This window comes from Ictalurus punctatus, chromosome 19 (genome assembly GCF_001660625.3).
Source record: "Ictalurus punctatus breed USDA103 chromosome 19, Coco_2.0, whole genome shotgun sequence".
NCBI classification, from domain to species: Eukaryota; Metazoa; Chordata; class Actinopteri; order Siluriformes; family Ictaluridae; genus Ictalurus; species Ictalurus punctatus.
Genome location: NC_030434.2, coordinates 26,238,182 through 26,252,214, shown reverse-complemented (window position 1 = coordinate 26,252,214; position 14,033 = coordinate 26,238,182). Strand labels below are relative to the sequence as shown.

At 41.4% G+C, this 14,033-nt stretch overlaps 1 protein-coding gene across 2 annotated transcripts in view; it reads right to left on the bottom strand.

Annotated features, from left to right (window-relative positions):
- Positions 1-66: 66 nt before the first annotated feature.
- The window catches only part of pawr (PRKC, apoptosis, WT1, regulator), a 46,754-nt gene continuing 32,787 nt past the window's right edge, over positions 67-14,033 (bottom strand). For both annotated transcript variants that reach the window (XM_047162327.1, XM_017493792.2), the window contains 3 exons: positions 11,606-11,696; positions 10,311-10,415; positions 67-2,942 (listed from right to left, as the gene is read on the bottom strand). In XM_047162327.1, the coding sequence (XP_047018283.1) occupies positions 2,856-2,942; positions 10,311-10,415; positions 11,606-11,696 (283 nt within the window). In that variant the 3' untranslated portion in view covers positions 67-2,855. The remainder of the gene's footprint in view (positions 2,943-10,310; positions 10,416-11,605; positions 11,697-14,033) is intronic.

Here is a 14,033-nt window from a genome sequence, read left to right as displayed (position 1 = left end):
ACACTGAGTTCAGAACTTTGTTAAGAAATTAACACACACACACACACACACACACACACACACGGAGCGAGATAATCAGAATCTTTATTAAATGATTTATCTTCTGTACATGAATAATGCCAAGGAATGGGAGAGAATGAAGGAACAATTCTCTCCTGAAACCCCCACACACTGCTAGTTCTGCTAAATCAACATGAAACCCAACTACAAGAAAAGCACAAAGAAAGAAAATGAACAGCTGTTTATAATATTTCTGTAACCAGAATTGGATTAGGTTTAGACGATAATTCTGAGATATGAGGAATAGCTACAGCTAACCACTTCCTGCAAAAACACAAAGCTTGTAAACATCTGAAAAACACAACTGACTAAAAATAAAACATGTCGGATATTTCCCATGCTCGTGGAAAAAAAAAAAAAAAATCAGTTATACATGATTTCATATAATGATGAAAGTGTTACAATTTTCAACCATTTTATTACAAACTAGAATTGATATTGTAAAATAACCCCAAAAAATAGCAATGACGTGCAATTCTAGGCATTTTATCATCAACAAGAAACAAAAACAATCCTGTTTCCTTTTTATTTTGGTCCCAAACGCTAGTTTTAGATAGAAATTTTATTATTAGCACTCAAAAAACCTCCACTTTCAAATCGCTAAACTGACGATAAGCAGCTAGCTAGCAAGCTTAAAGCAAGCATAAAGCAATTCCCTCAAAATCAACATGCTAGTGTTCGACAGAAAAGTCAACAGAAATACGACCTTCAAAATACGATTAATGCGCAGCTAGCATACGGGATTAGTGCTAGATATAAATTAACGAAAACATGATTGAACAATCCGAAATATTAGTGTTTTATCCATCAAAATTGTAAATTTCTCTTCACTGTAGCCAATTCAGGGACAAGCTGATAGGACTACTGTAGCAGCTAACGGACGTGACGAGCAGCAGAAACAACTCGACGCTCAGCTTACAACTCCGAAATGCTAGCAAACGAACATCATATCATTCGGTACAGTGTTCACTAGCTAGCTAAGTAGCTAGTCAGCAGCTAGCATACATGATGGCACTCCACAACGAAACATTCCAGAAGAATCCGTTAGTGTTTGAGGAGTGAGCATGAGATTAGTGCTAAACATACATCAATAAATATTAACATTTTACATGCAAGTTGCTAGAAAAGAGAATTTACCTAATTCACTAACTAGCTAACAGGAAAACTAGTAGCTAGTGCATGTGACAAAGGACTAGCAGCTAACGGATGTGACGTGCCCTTGAAATAAATCAGCGCTTGGCTAACGAATCCAAAATGCTAGCATTTGCTAGAAAAAATTAGAACTTTATAATATTCAGTTGAATGTTGCCATATTCACAATCGCTAGCTAACTGGCTAGTGAGCAGCTATAAAATGTCGTTACAAAAGAAACCAACATGCCTAGTTAGTACCTGTTAGCGTACAGGATTAGAACTAAAAATAAACCAACGATCTGAATTACTCCAAATCAGAAGTGCTAATATTCGAGTCAGTAGAAAAGAGAATGTCTTCATTTTATTTGACGCGTTATTGTTTGATCTAACAGTCGCTAAGGGGGAAAAAAATACTCGGCACTACTGTAGTCTATTTAATAGCTAATTAGCTAATGAGCTAATGAGCTAATGAGCAAAGGAACTCATCACAACTTTGTCATCTAATTCGCAGCTAGCTAACAGAAGTTTGCGGTAAGACACTATATCAAAACACTCAGCTAAAGTTCCAACATGCTAGCTTTTGTAAGAATAAAAGGGAATGTTATTGCATTCGGTACAATATCAACTAGCTCGCTAACTCCCTATTCAGCAGCCAGCATATGGAGCTACAGCTAAAAATGCTCAATAGTGATTAGTACTAATCACCACACATTCAGCTAAACACTCCACAATGCTAGTGTTTGAACAAGAAAACTGTAGAAAAGGAAACTTTGTACTATTGTAGTCCAATTACAGTCTAATATTCTAACACCTAGCATATTGGGATTAGTGCTAAATGTAAATCAACACTCTAAAATGCTAGTGTTAGAAGTGATAGATAATGGATAGGGGGGAAAAACATTGGTACTTTGTGCTAATGTAGTCTATTCATTACGCTACAGTATGCCAGTGTTTGATAGAAGACTGCTAGCAAAATCAAATATCTATTCATTAGCTAGGTAAATGGTAATTATCAGCTAGCATAAGAAAGAGCGCACTTTATAAATCAACACTCAGCTAAAAGGCTTGGAAATGCTAATATTTAATAGAACACTGCTAAAATTGCTGTAGTGTAGCCTGTTCACTAACTATGTTATAGGCCGATTATCAGCCAGCATAAGAGTTAGCAATATCAGTCTTTATATTGTGGTGGTATAGCCTGTTTGTTTGCTAGGTATCTGGTTAGCAGCTAGTATAAGATTAAGCTTTTATCAAAACACAACAAAACGCTAGTGTTTGATAGAAAACTGCTACATAAATCAAATCTGTACTTTGTGCTAGTGCATCCTGTTCCTTAGGTAGATAAAGGCTAATCAGCAGCTAGCATATGAGTGAGTATTCCAAAATACTAGTGTTTGATAATGTGCGTTATTGCTAACGGCTGACATTTTAGCAAGAACACTAACTATCATGAGCTAGCGTTTGGGACGTAGCCAAAATAAACACTGTTTTTAAAAAAAAGGACAAAACGCCAACAGACGTGACGCCATAGCAACGTACATTCATCCTGCGTAATTTTTCATATGTACACGCACATTTACATTAAATACGACTTTTCTAGGACTTTCTGTAGAACTTTGCTCTTTTTTTTCTCTCTCTCAGGGCGTTTCTGTCCTCATGTTTCTACCTGGTCAGCTGACCAACGACCTTCAGCAGAGTTTTATTCTCCTGCTTCAGCTGCTCGTTCTCGTCCTCAATTTCATCCAGGTCCTGAAAAATGTAGGACAGAAATATGTTACTGAATGTTACTAAAATGGCTGTGTCGGTGAAGATAAAATGGCTGTGTTACTGAAGATAAAATGTCTGTGTTACTGAAGATAAAATGGCTGTGTCGGTGAGGATAAAATGGCTGTGTCGGTGAAGATAAAATGGCTGTGTTACTGAAGATAAAATGTCTGTGTTACTGAAGATAAAATGGCTGTGTTACTGAAGATAAAATGGCTGTGTTACTGAAGATAAAATGGCTGTGTTACTGAAGATAAAATGGCTGTGTCGGTGAAGATAAAATGGCTGTGTTACTGAAGATAAAATGGCTGTGTCGGTGAAGATAAAATGGCTGTGTTACTGAAGATAAAATGGCTGTGTTACTGAAGATAAAATGGCTGTGTTACTGAAGATAAAATGGCTGTGTTACTGAAGATAAAATGGCTGTGTCGGTGAGGATAAAATGGCTGTGTCGGTGAGGATAAAATGGCTGTGTCGGTGAGGATAAAATGGCTGTGTTACTGAAGATAAAATGGCTGTGTCGGTGAGGATAAAATGGCTGTGTTACTGAAGATAAAATGGCTGTGTCGGTGAGGATAAAATGGCTGTGTTACTGAAGATAAAATGGCTGTGTTACTGAAGATAAAATGGCTGTGTTACTGAAGATAAAATGGCTGTGTTACTGAAGATAAAATGGCTGTGTTACTGAAGATAAAATGGCTGTGTTACTGAAGATAAAATGGCTGTGTCGGTGAGGATAAAATGGCTGTGTTACTGAAGATAAAATGGCTGTGTTACTGAAGATAAAATGGCTGTGTTACTGAAGATAAAATGGCTGTGTTACTGAAGATAAAATGGCTGTGTTACTGAAGATAAAATGGCTGTGTTACTGAAGATAAAATGGCTGTGTTACTGCAGATAAAATGGCTGTGTTACTGAAGATGAAATGGCTGTGTTACTGAAGATGAAATGGCTGTGTTACTGAAGATAAAATGGCTGTGTTACTGAAGATAAAATGGCTGTGTTACTGAAGATAAAATGGCTGTGTCGGTGAGGATAAAATGGCTGTGTCGGTGAGGATAAAATGGCTGTGTTACTGAAGATAAAATGGCTGTGTCGGTGAGGATAAAATGGCTGTGTTACTGAAGATAAAATGGCTGTGTTGGTGAAGATAAAATGGCTGTGTTACTGAAGATAAAATGGCTGTGTTACTGAAGATAAAATGGCTGTGTTACTGAAGATAAAATGGCTGTGTCGGTGAGGATAAAATGGCTGTGTTACTGAAGATAAAATGGCTGTGTCGGTGAGGATAAAATGGCTGTGTTACTGAAGATAAAATGGCTGTGTCGGTGAGGATAAAATGGCTGTGTTACTGAAGATAAAATGGCTGTGTTACTGAAGATAAAATGGCTGTGTTACTGCAGATAAAATGGCTGTGTTACTGCAGATAAAATGGCTGTTACTGAAGATGAAATGGCTGTGTTACTGAAGATAAAATGGCTGTGTTACTGAAGATAAAATGGCTGTGTCGGTGAGGATAAAATGGCTGTGTTACTGAAGATAAAATGGCTGTGTTACTGAAGATAAAATGGCTGTGTTACTGAAGATAAAATGGCTGTGTTACTGAAGATAAAATGGCTGTGTTACTGAAGATAAAATGGCTGTGTCGGTGAGGATAAAATGGCTGTGTTACTGAAGATAAAATGGCTGTGTCGGTGAGGATAAAATGGCTGTGTTACTGAAGATAAAATGGCTGTGTTACTGAAGATAAAATGGCTGTGTTACTGAAGATAAAATGGCTGTGTCGGTGAGGATAAAATGGCTGTGTTACTGAAGATAAAATGGCTGTGTCGGTGAGGATAAAATGGCTGTGTTACTGAAGATAAAATGGCTGTGTTACTGAAGATAAAATGGCTGTGTTACTGAAGATAAAATGGCTGTGTTACTGAAGATAAAATGGCTGTGTTACTGAAGATAAAATGGCTGTGTTACTGAAGATAAAATGGCTGTGTCGGTGAGGATAAAATGGCTGTGTTACTGAAGATAAAATGGCTGTGTTACTGAAGATAAAATGGCTGTGTTACTGAAGATAAAATGGCTGTGTTACTGAAGATAAAATGGCTGTGTTACTGAAGATAAAATGGCTGTGTTACTGCAGATAAAATGGCTGTGTTACTGAAGATGAAATGGCTGTGTTACTGAAGATGAAATGGCTGTGTTACTGAAGATAAAATGGCTGTGTTACTGAAGATAAAATGGCTGTGTTACTGAAGATAAAATGGCTGTGTCGGTGAGGATAAAATGGCTGTGTCGGTGAGGATAAAATGGCTGTGTTACTGAAGATAAAATGGCTGTGTCGGTGAGGATAAAATGGCTGTGTTACTGAAGATAAAATGGCTGTGTTGGTGAAGATAAAATGGCTGTGTTACTGAAGATAAAATGGCTGTGTTACTGAAGATAAAATGGCTGTGTTACTGAAGATAAAATGGCTGTGTCGGTGAGGATAAAATGGCTGTGTTACTGAAGATAAAATGGCTGTGTCGGTGAGGATAAAATGGCTGTGTTACTGAAGATAAAATGGCTGTGTCGGTGAGGATAAAATGGCTGTGTTACTGAAGATAAAATGGCTGTGTTACTGAAGATAAAATGGCTGTGTTACTGCAGATAAAATGGCTGTGTTACTGCAGATAAAATGGCTGTTACTGAAGATGAAATGGCTGTGTTACTGAAGATAAAATGGCTGTGTTACTGAAGATAAAATGGCTGTGTCGGTGAGGATAAAATGGCTGTGTTACTGAAGATAAAATGGCTGTGTTACTGAAGATAAAATGGCTGTGTTACTGAAGATAAAATGGCTGTGTTACTGAAGATAAAATGGCTGTGTTACTGAAGATAAAATGGCTGTGTCGGTGAGGATAAAATGGCTGTGTTACTGAAGATAAAATGGCTGTGTCGGTGAGGATAAAATGGCTGTGTTACTGAAGATAAAATGGCTGTGTTACTGAAGATAAAATGGCTGTGTTACTGCAGATAAAATGGCTGTGTTACTGCAGATAAAATGGCTGTTACTGAAGATGAAATGGCTGTGTTACTGAAGATAAAATGGCTGTGTTACTGAAGATAAAATGGCTGTGTCGGTGAGGATAAAATGGCTGTGTTACTGAAGATGAAATGGCTGTGTTACTGAAGATAAAATGGCTGTGTCGGTGAGGATAAAATGGCTGTGTTACTGAAGATAAAATGGCTGTGTTACTGAAGATAAAATGGCTGTGTTACTGAAGATAAAATGGCTGTGTCGGTGAAGATGAAATGGCTGTGTCGGTGAGGATAAAATGGCTGTGTTACTGAAGATAAAATGGCTGTGTCGGTGAGGATAAAATGGCTGTGTTACTGAAGATAAAATGGCTGTGTCGGTGAGGATAAAATGGCTGTGTTACTGAAGATAAAATGGCTGTGTTACTGAAGATAAAATGGCTGTGTTACTGAAGATAAAATGGCTGTGTTACTGAAGATAAAATGGCTGTGTTACTGAAGATAAAATGGCTGTGTTACTGAAGATAAAATGGCTGTGTCGGTGAGGATAAAATGGCTGTGTTACTGAAGATAAAATGGCTGTGTCGGTGAGGATAAAATGGCTGTGTTACTGAAGATAAAATGGCTGTGTTACTGAAGATAAAATGGCTGTGTTACTGCAGATAAAATGGCTGTGTTACTGCAGATAAAATGGCTGTTACTGAAGATGAAATGGCTGTGTTACTGAAGATAAAATGGCTGTGTTACTGAAGATAAAATGGCTGTGTCGGTGAGGATAAAATGGCTGTGTTACTGAAGATAAAATGGCTGTGTTACTGAAGATAAAATGGCTGTGTTACTGAAGATAAAATGGCTGTGTTACTGAAGATAAAATGGCTGTGTTACTGAAGATAAAATGGCTGTGTTACTGAAGATAAAATGGCTGTGTCGGTGAGGATAAAATGGCTGTGTTACTGAAGATGAAATGGCTGTGTTACTGAAGATAAAATGGCTGTGTCGGTGAGGATAAAATGGCTGTGTTACTGAAGATGAAATGGCTGTGTTACTGAAGATAAAATGGCTGTGTCGGTGAGGATAAAATGGCTGTGTTACTGAAGATAAAATGGCTGTGTTACTGAAGATAAAATGGCTGTGTTACTGAAGATAAAATGGCTGTGTCGGTGAAGATGAAATGGCTGTGTCGGTGAGGATAAAATGGCTGTGTTACTGAAGATAAAATGGCTGTGTTACTGAAGATAAAATGGCTGTGTCGGTGAGGATAAAATGGCTGTGTTACTGAAGATGAAATGGCTGTGTTACTGAAGATGAAATGGCTGTGTCGGTGAGGATAAAATGGCTGTGTTACTGAAGATAAAATGGCTGTGTTACTGAAGATGAAATGGCTGTGTCGGTGAGGATAAAATGGCTGTGTTACTGAAGATAAAATGGCTGTGTTACTGAAGATAAAATGGCTGTGTTACTGAAGATGAAATGGCTGTGTCGGTGAGGATAAAATAGCTGTGTTAATAACGTCATAAAATGTAAAGTATGACTGACACATTGCATACATATCTAAAGATAATAGCACCCAATAGCTAGTTAGCATTAAGCTACACAAGTGCAGTATAATAGCTGTCACTAGAGTAGCTAAAAGTAAACAGGACACTAGATATTTCACAGAGTAACAGCTGTGTTTTTCCCTCATCGCTGTAATGACGGAGGATCGGTGGGTTCTATAGTGAGGAGGTTCCGTCCTTCAGCCGTGATTAGAACAGATTAAACATTAGTGCTTGCATTAGCAGTAAATGAGCGGCGCGGTCTCATCAGCTCTCTCACGCCAAAATGACAACTTCCATTTTCAGTTTCCTCCATCAACACCAGGCATTACAGCTGAGTAAAACCACACACTCACACACTCTCCCACTCACACTCACACTCACACTCACACTCCCACACACTCTCCCACTCACACTCCCACTCACTCTCCCACTCACTCTCCCACTCACTCTCCCACTCACTCTCCCACACACTCTCCCACACACTCTCCCACACACTCTCCCACACACTCTCCCACACACTCTCCCACACACTCTCCCACACCCACACACACTCCCACACACACTCCCACACACTCTCCCACTCACACTCCCACTCACACTCCCACACACTCTCCCACACACACTCTCCCACTCCCACTCCCACACACTCTCCCACTCACTCTCCCACACACTCTCCCACTCACTCTCCCACACACTCTCCCACTCACTCTCCCACACACTCTCCCACTCACTCTCCCACTCACTCTCCCACACACACTCACACTCCCACACACACTCCCACTCACTCTCCCACTCACTCTCCCACTCACTCTCACACTCACTCTCACACTCACACTCACACTCACTCTCCCACTCCCACACACACTCTCCCACACACACTCTCCCACTCACTCTCACACACACTCTCACACACACTCTCACACTCACACTCACACTCACTCTCCCACACACTCTCCCACTCACACTCACACTCCCACTCCCACTCCCACTCACACTCCCACTCACACTCCCACTCACACTCCCACACACACTCTCCCACTCACACTCACACTCCCACTCCCACACACTCTCCCACACACTCTCCCACACACTCTCCCACACACACTCACACTCCCACTCCCACTCACACTCACACTCCCACACACTCTCCCACACACTCTCCCACACACTCTCCCACTCACACTCACACTCACACTCACACTCCCACTCCCACACACACTCCCACACACACTCCCACACACACTCCCACACACACTCCCACACACACTCCCACACACACTCCCACACACACTCCCACACACTCTCACACTCACACTCACACTCACACTCACACTCACACTCCCACTCACACTCCCACACACACTCTCCCACTCACACTCACACTCCCACTCCCACTCCCACACACTCTCCCACACACTCTCCCACTCACACTCCCACTCCCACTCACACTCACACTCCCACTCACACTCCCACACACTCTCCCACTCACACTCCCACTCACTCTCCCACTCACACTCCCACACACTCTCCCACTCACACTCCCACACACTCTCCCACACACTCTCCCACTCACACTCACACTCCCACTCACACTCACACTCACACTCCCACACACTCTCCCACTCACACTCCCACTCCCACACACTCTCCCACTCACACTCCCACACACTCTCACACTCCCACTCACACTCACACTCCCACTCACACTCACACTCACACTCCCACTCACACTCCCACACACTCTCCCACTCACACTCCCACTCACACTCCCACACACTCTCCCACACACACTCCCACACACTCTCCCACTCACACTCCCACTCCCACACACTCTCCCACTCACACTCCCACACACTCTCCCACTCACACTCCCACACACTCTCCCACTCACACTCACACTCCCACTCACACTCCCACTCGCACTCCCACACACTCTCCCACTCACACTCCCACACACTCTCCCACTCACACTCCCACTCTCCCTCTCCCACACTCTCTCCCACACTCTCTCCCACACACTCTCCCACTCACACACACACTCTCCCACACACTCTCCCACACACTCTCCCACACACTCTCCCACACACCCCGCAGAGAAAGGTACTGAGTAACATATTCTGGGTGAAAAAACAGTTGCATTATACCCTGCTGAAAAAAACAATCACAGAATTTCTAATGGTTTCCACTACAAATACCATTACAAAACATCAGCTAACCATTAACTATTACTGGTCCTTAATGGTATCCACTAGACATAACATGCCACCAACAGAAGGCAACAAATTACCATTAGAGACCCACAGGGACCATTATAGTTTCCATTAAAACCAATGCAATTCCCATTATAACCATTAAAACCATTACAAACCATTCTATGAGGATTTCTATTGTTTTTTTCAGCGAGACGGTTTTGAGTGTAACAAGATAAACCAATTTCCTCTTTCATTTACGTTATAGCAGCTATAAACAGTCGTTCCCTGACCAGCCTCTCTTTATTCTCTGTCTTTATTCTCTCTCTATATATATATATTCTCTCTCTCTCTCTATTCTCGGTCTCGGAGTTAAAAAGACACACAAAAAATGCAACTTGTCGTCTTTTGTTTCTGAGAAACTGCATAGAAGCTTAAACTCCTCTGTCCTGAAGATGTCGGGAAACTCAGAGTTACAGCTTCACCTCTGACTGTTACAAAGTGCTGACACTGGAGACTCCTTCCGGAAACATGACATAAACATCTGCTCAAACGTCCCTGTGAATAAGCTGTTGCTATAGAAACGATAACGTATTAGAACGAGCGCAAGTCACCCGGTTTAACAGATCGATTTCCTCCCTTAGTTTAACGACCAGCTCGTCTTTATCCTGATGAGACTTCAACAGCCGAACGTTCTCCTGCCGCTCCAGGGCCAGCTCCTGTACACACACACACACACACACACACACACACACACACACATTGATTGATCAGTAAGTAATGACTTTCCCTCTTCCACATATATCTGTAACTGGAACGAACACAGACCCATCTGGATCTTTATGATTGGGTCATTAGCGGTTGTTTAATGTAATTAGGAGTTTCCTGCTCCATATGCGGCTCTTTTCACTTGGCTTTTTTTTTTTTTAACGGGTCGTCTCAGTGAAACCTTATCTGTGTGTGAAACTCTGGAAGCTTCTCCAGAGTTTCTCACCGTGTTTCTCCAGTCCTGACCTTTCCCTCAGACATCTCCCTCGTATAAACCACCCAGAGTTCATCCACAAGCATGCTACAGTTCCAAATGTGTGCTTAAAGAGAAAATCCTGATCATTATTCATTTCCAACATCACAGTATAGTTATAAATATCATCACAATTAAATACACAGAATTATATATATATATATAAATATAAAATGATAACTGTATATATCTATAATTAACTGCAGTGTACTTCACTAGCAAAAAAGTAAAAGATTGTGTTGATTGTAACATTTATAGATTTATAGAAATCTGTTTCTTTGTGTACTACGTGTCCGCTTGGCCGGTGTTTATGCTTAATTACACAGAAAATCATTATTTATAACCTCCAGTGTGTGAGAATGAGCAAGATCAAACACCACGTAAAGATCTAACTCCAAGTTCAGATCAAACACCAGGTAATTATTAAACCCCAATGTAAAGATCAAACACTATGGACAGATCAAACACCGTGGACAGATCAAACACTGTGGGCAGATCAAAAACCATGCACAGATCAAACACCAGGTAATTATTAAACCCCAATGTAAAGATCAAACACTATGTAAAGATCAAACACTATGTAAAGATCAAACACTAGAGACAGATCAAACACTATGGACAGATCAAACACTGTGGACAGATCAAACACTGTGGGCAGATCAAAGACCATGCACAGATCAAACACCAGGTAATTATTAAACCCCAATGTAAAGATCAAACACCGGGGACAGATCAAACACCATGGGCAGATCAAAGACATTGTACAGATCTATCATCAGGTGCAAAATCAAACACCAGCTAAAAATTAAACACCACACACAGATTAAAACCCCAGTTATGGATCAAACACCAGACATGGATTTGATAGTTATGAAGTTTCATCAGCACCTTCTCCAGCTCCTCAATCCTCCGCTCCAGTCCTGTGTTGCTGAGACGAGTGTGAGTCTGACGATGTCTGTTTCCTCCTACATCATCCTCACTATAACACACACACACACACACACACACACAGGAAACAGTTTATAGATCATTAGCTGTTGACTAATTTCTGAAATTTCCAATAATAATGATGAGCGTGTCCAAGTGGGGTGGATGGGCGTGTCTGGGTAAGATGTCTCGAGCTCACATATTAACCTATTTAGGTCAGCTGTGTAATAGAATTTGTAAACAATACGTATCCACTGGGGGAAATAGGTATTGGACGCGTCAACATTTTTTTCAGTAAATATATTTGCAATGAGATTATTCAGATTAAATTTTCACCAGACATCAGTGTTAACTCAAGAAATCCGGAAATATAGAGTCGACAACATTAAAGTCCATAAATGAAGTTATGTGTAATAAAGTGGAACGACTCGGGGAAAAAAGTACTGAACACGCTAACTGAAATGTGTTTAATACTTAGTGCAGAAGCCTTTGCTTGTAATGACGCTTCAAGACACTTCCTGTATGAAGAAATTAATGTGCCGCAGTTTTCAGGTGTGATTTTCTCTGAAACCAATTGAGAGTTTCTTTTGCATGTGTGAATGTCAAACATTTTCTTCTTCCTATTTGAAGACCCACCCACACTGCTATGGACTTTAAGGCATACCCAATCAAAGCTGTTCTAATTGGATTTAAACCCACCCACATTCCTGCTTTAAGTTAAGCTCATTTAGAACCCATTCTTATGTCCATATATAGACCCTAAGACCTGCCCATATTCCAATTTATGAGCTTTAATACACACCCACTCAGAGCAGCTCTAATTTCCATAATTGGCTCGAAGACTTGCTACATTCCTGTATATGGACTCAAAAAACCTGCCCACATTCCTGAGCTTTAAGACATGCCCACTTACAGATGCTCTTTATGCTCAAACCGGCGGTCAAAGACCCACCCGCGTTTCTATGCACGGACATGAAAGCATGACCAATTACAGCCACTCCTATGCCCATCTACGGACTAAAGAACCCACCCACTTAGAGCATTTCCAATTTCCATATATGGACTTAAAGATCCACCTATATTCGTATGTACGAGTTACTGAGCACACAGGTCCTGAACCCCAGAATTCAGAATCCTCTGTATACTACATAAACCTGTGATCATTTGCATGTCGTACTGTGATAGGTTCAAGCCATGAAGTTCATTTAATGACCTCACAAGCTCAGTCATAGCCCCGCCCACAAGTCAGTTTGGAGAAGGTCTCCGTCTTAAATGGTAAAAACGAGACTTTGGCAAAAACAGAAACTTCTAGCAAACGCTGAAATCTGCCGAATCAGGATCAGCACCCAGGAGGAGTTTAAGATTTAAAACTGTTCTCTGTCCGTCTCTGCAGGAGCGTAATGTCACTGAGTGTCCCTCACACTCCGAGGACATGAACACACCGATTGGACATCTGCTCCTTTCCTCCCAAAGCGCCTCACACTCAATCTGCAGCACACACTGCGCTTCAGCGTCCTCATCACACACACACACACACCAATCTCGTTCGGTGTGATTTAACCCGTATCGCTGTTTATCTTTACACAATCAGGGCGAGGAACTGCATCCGCCTCACACATTAGTTACCCACAATCCCCAGCGTGCAGGCTAAGAGGCGAGTGTCCATCACCGAGAGCTGTTTTAGCTTCATCCTGCATCACATGTTAGCTTTTTACTACGCTATCATATTCAGATACGCGGTAAAAATCGCGTTTCCAAACAACAGGCTATTGTTACTGCAGAGTAAAATTCAATGGAGGAGAAAGGAGAGAGTTCACACGGTTGTTTTCGTGTGAAATAAACGCTCCCAGAAGAGCGTCCACTGGTGTCCACGTGGTCTGAGACGTCCTCGGCAGTAGTATGACGCCTTCAACTTACCGTTTAAAACTAATAACACAGTGGTTTTATGAAAACAGCGACGTCAAGTCAAGGCGTGTACCGGACTACAGCAGCACTGACGGGTGACTATGGGATGTCGCTTAGCAACCAGAACTACCTCGGTATGACCGCGCATTACAGGGACAGCTCGTGGACAACTGTTATGTTGCGCGGTGTGAACAGTTTTATTTGAGCCAAACACGAGAACACAAGTCGTGACTTTAGTGTCGGAACTTTCCCTCCGAGATCAGACTGAACAACACACAGCATCTTATAACACCTCATCCCGTTACGGTGTTTATTCACCAGTGAACCTTCACAGGACATTACATCAGAGCCCAGTGCAGAACCAGGATCTGCCTGTGTACAGTCTGATCTTCTACACCTGTGTGGAGCACTCTTAATGTTAGTGCACTGAAAATATACAGCGTTTGTGTGTGTATTTATTATTACTGTGTGTGTGTGTGTGTGT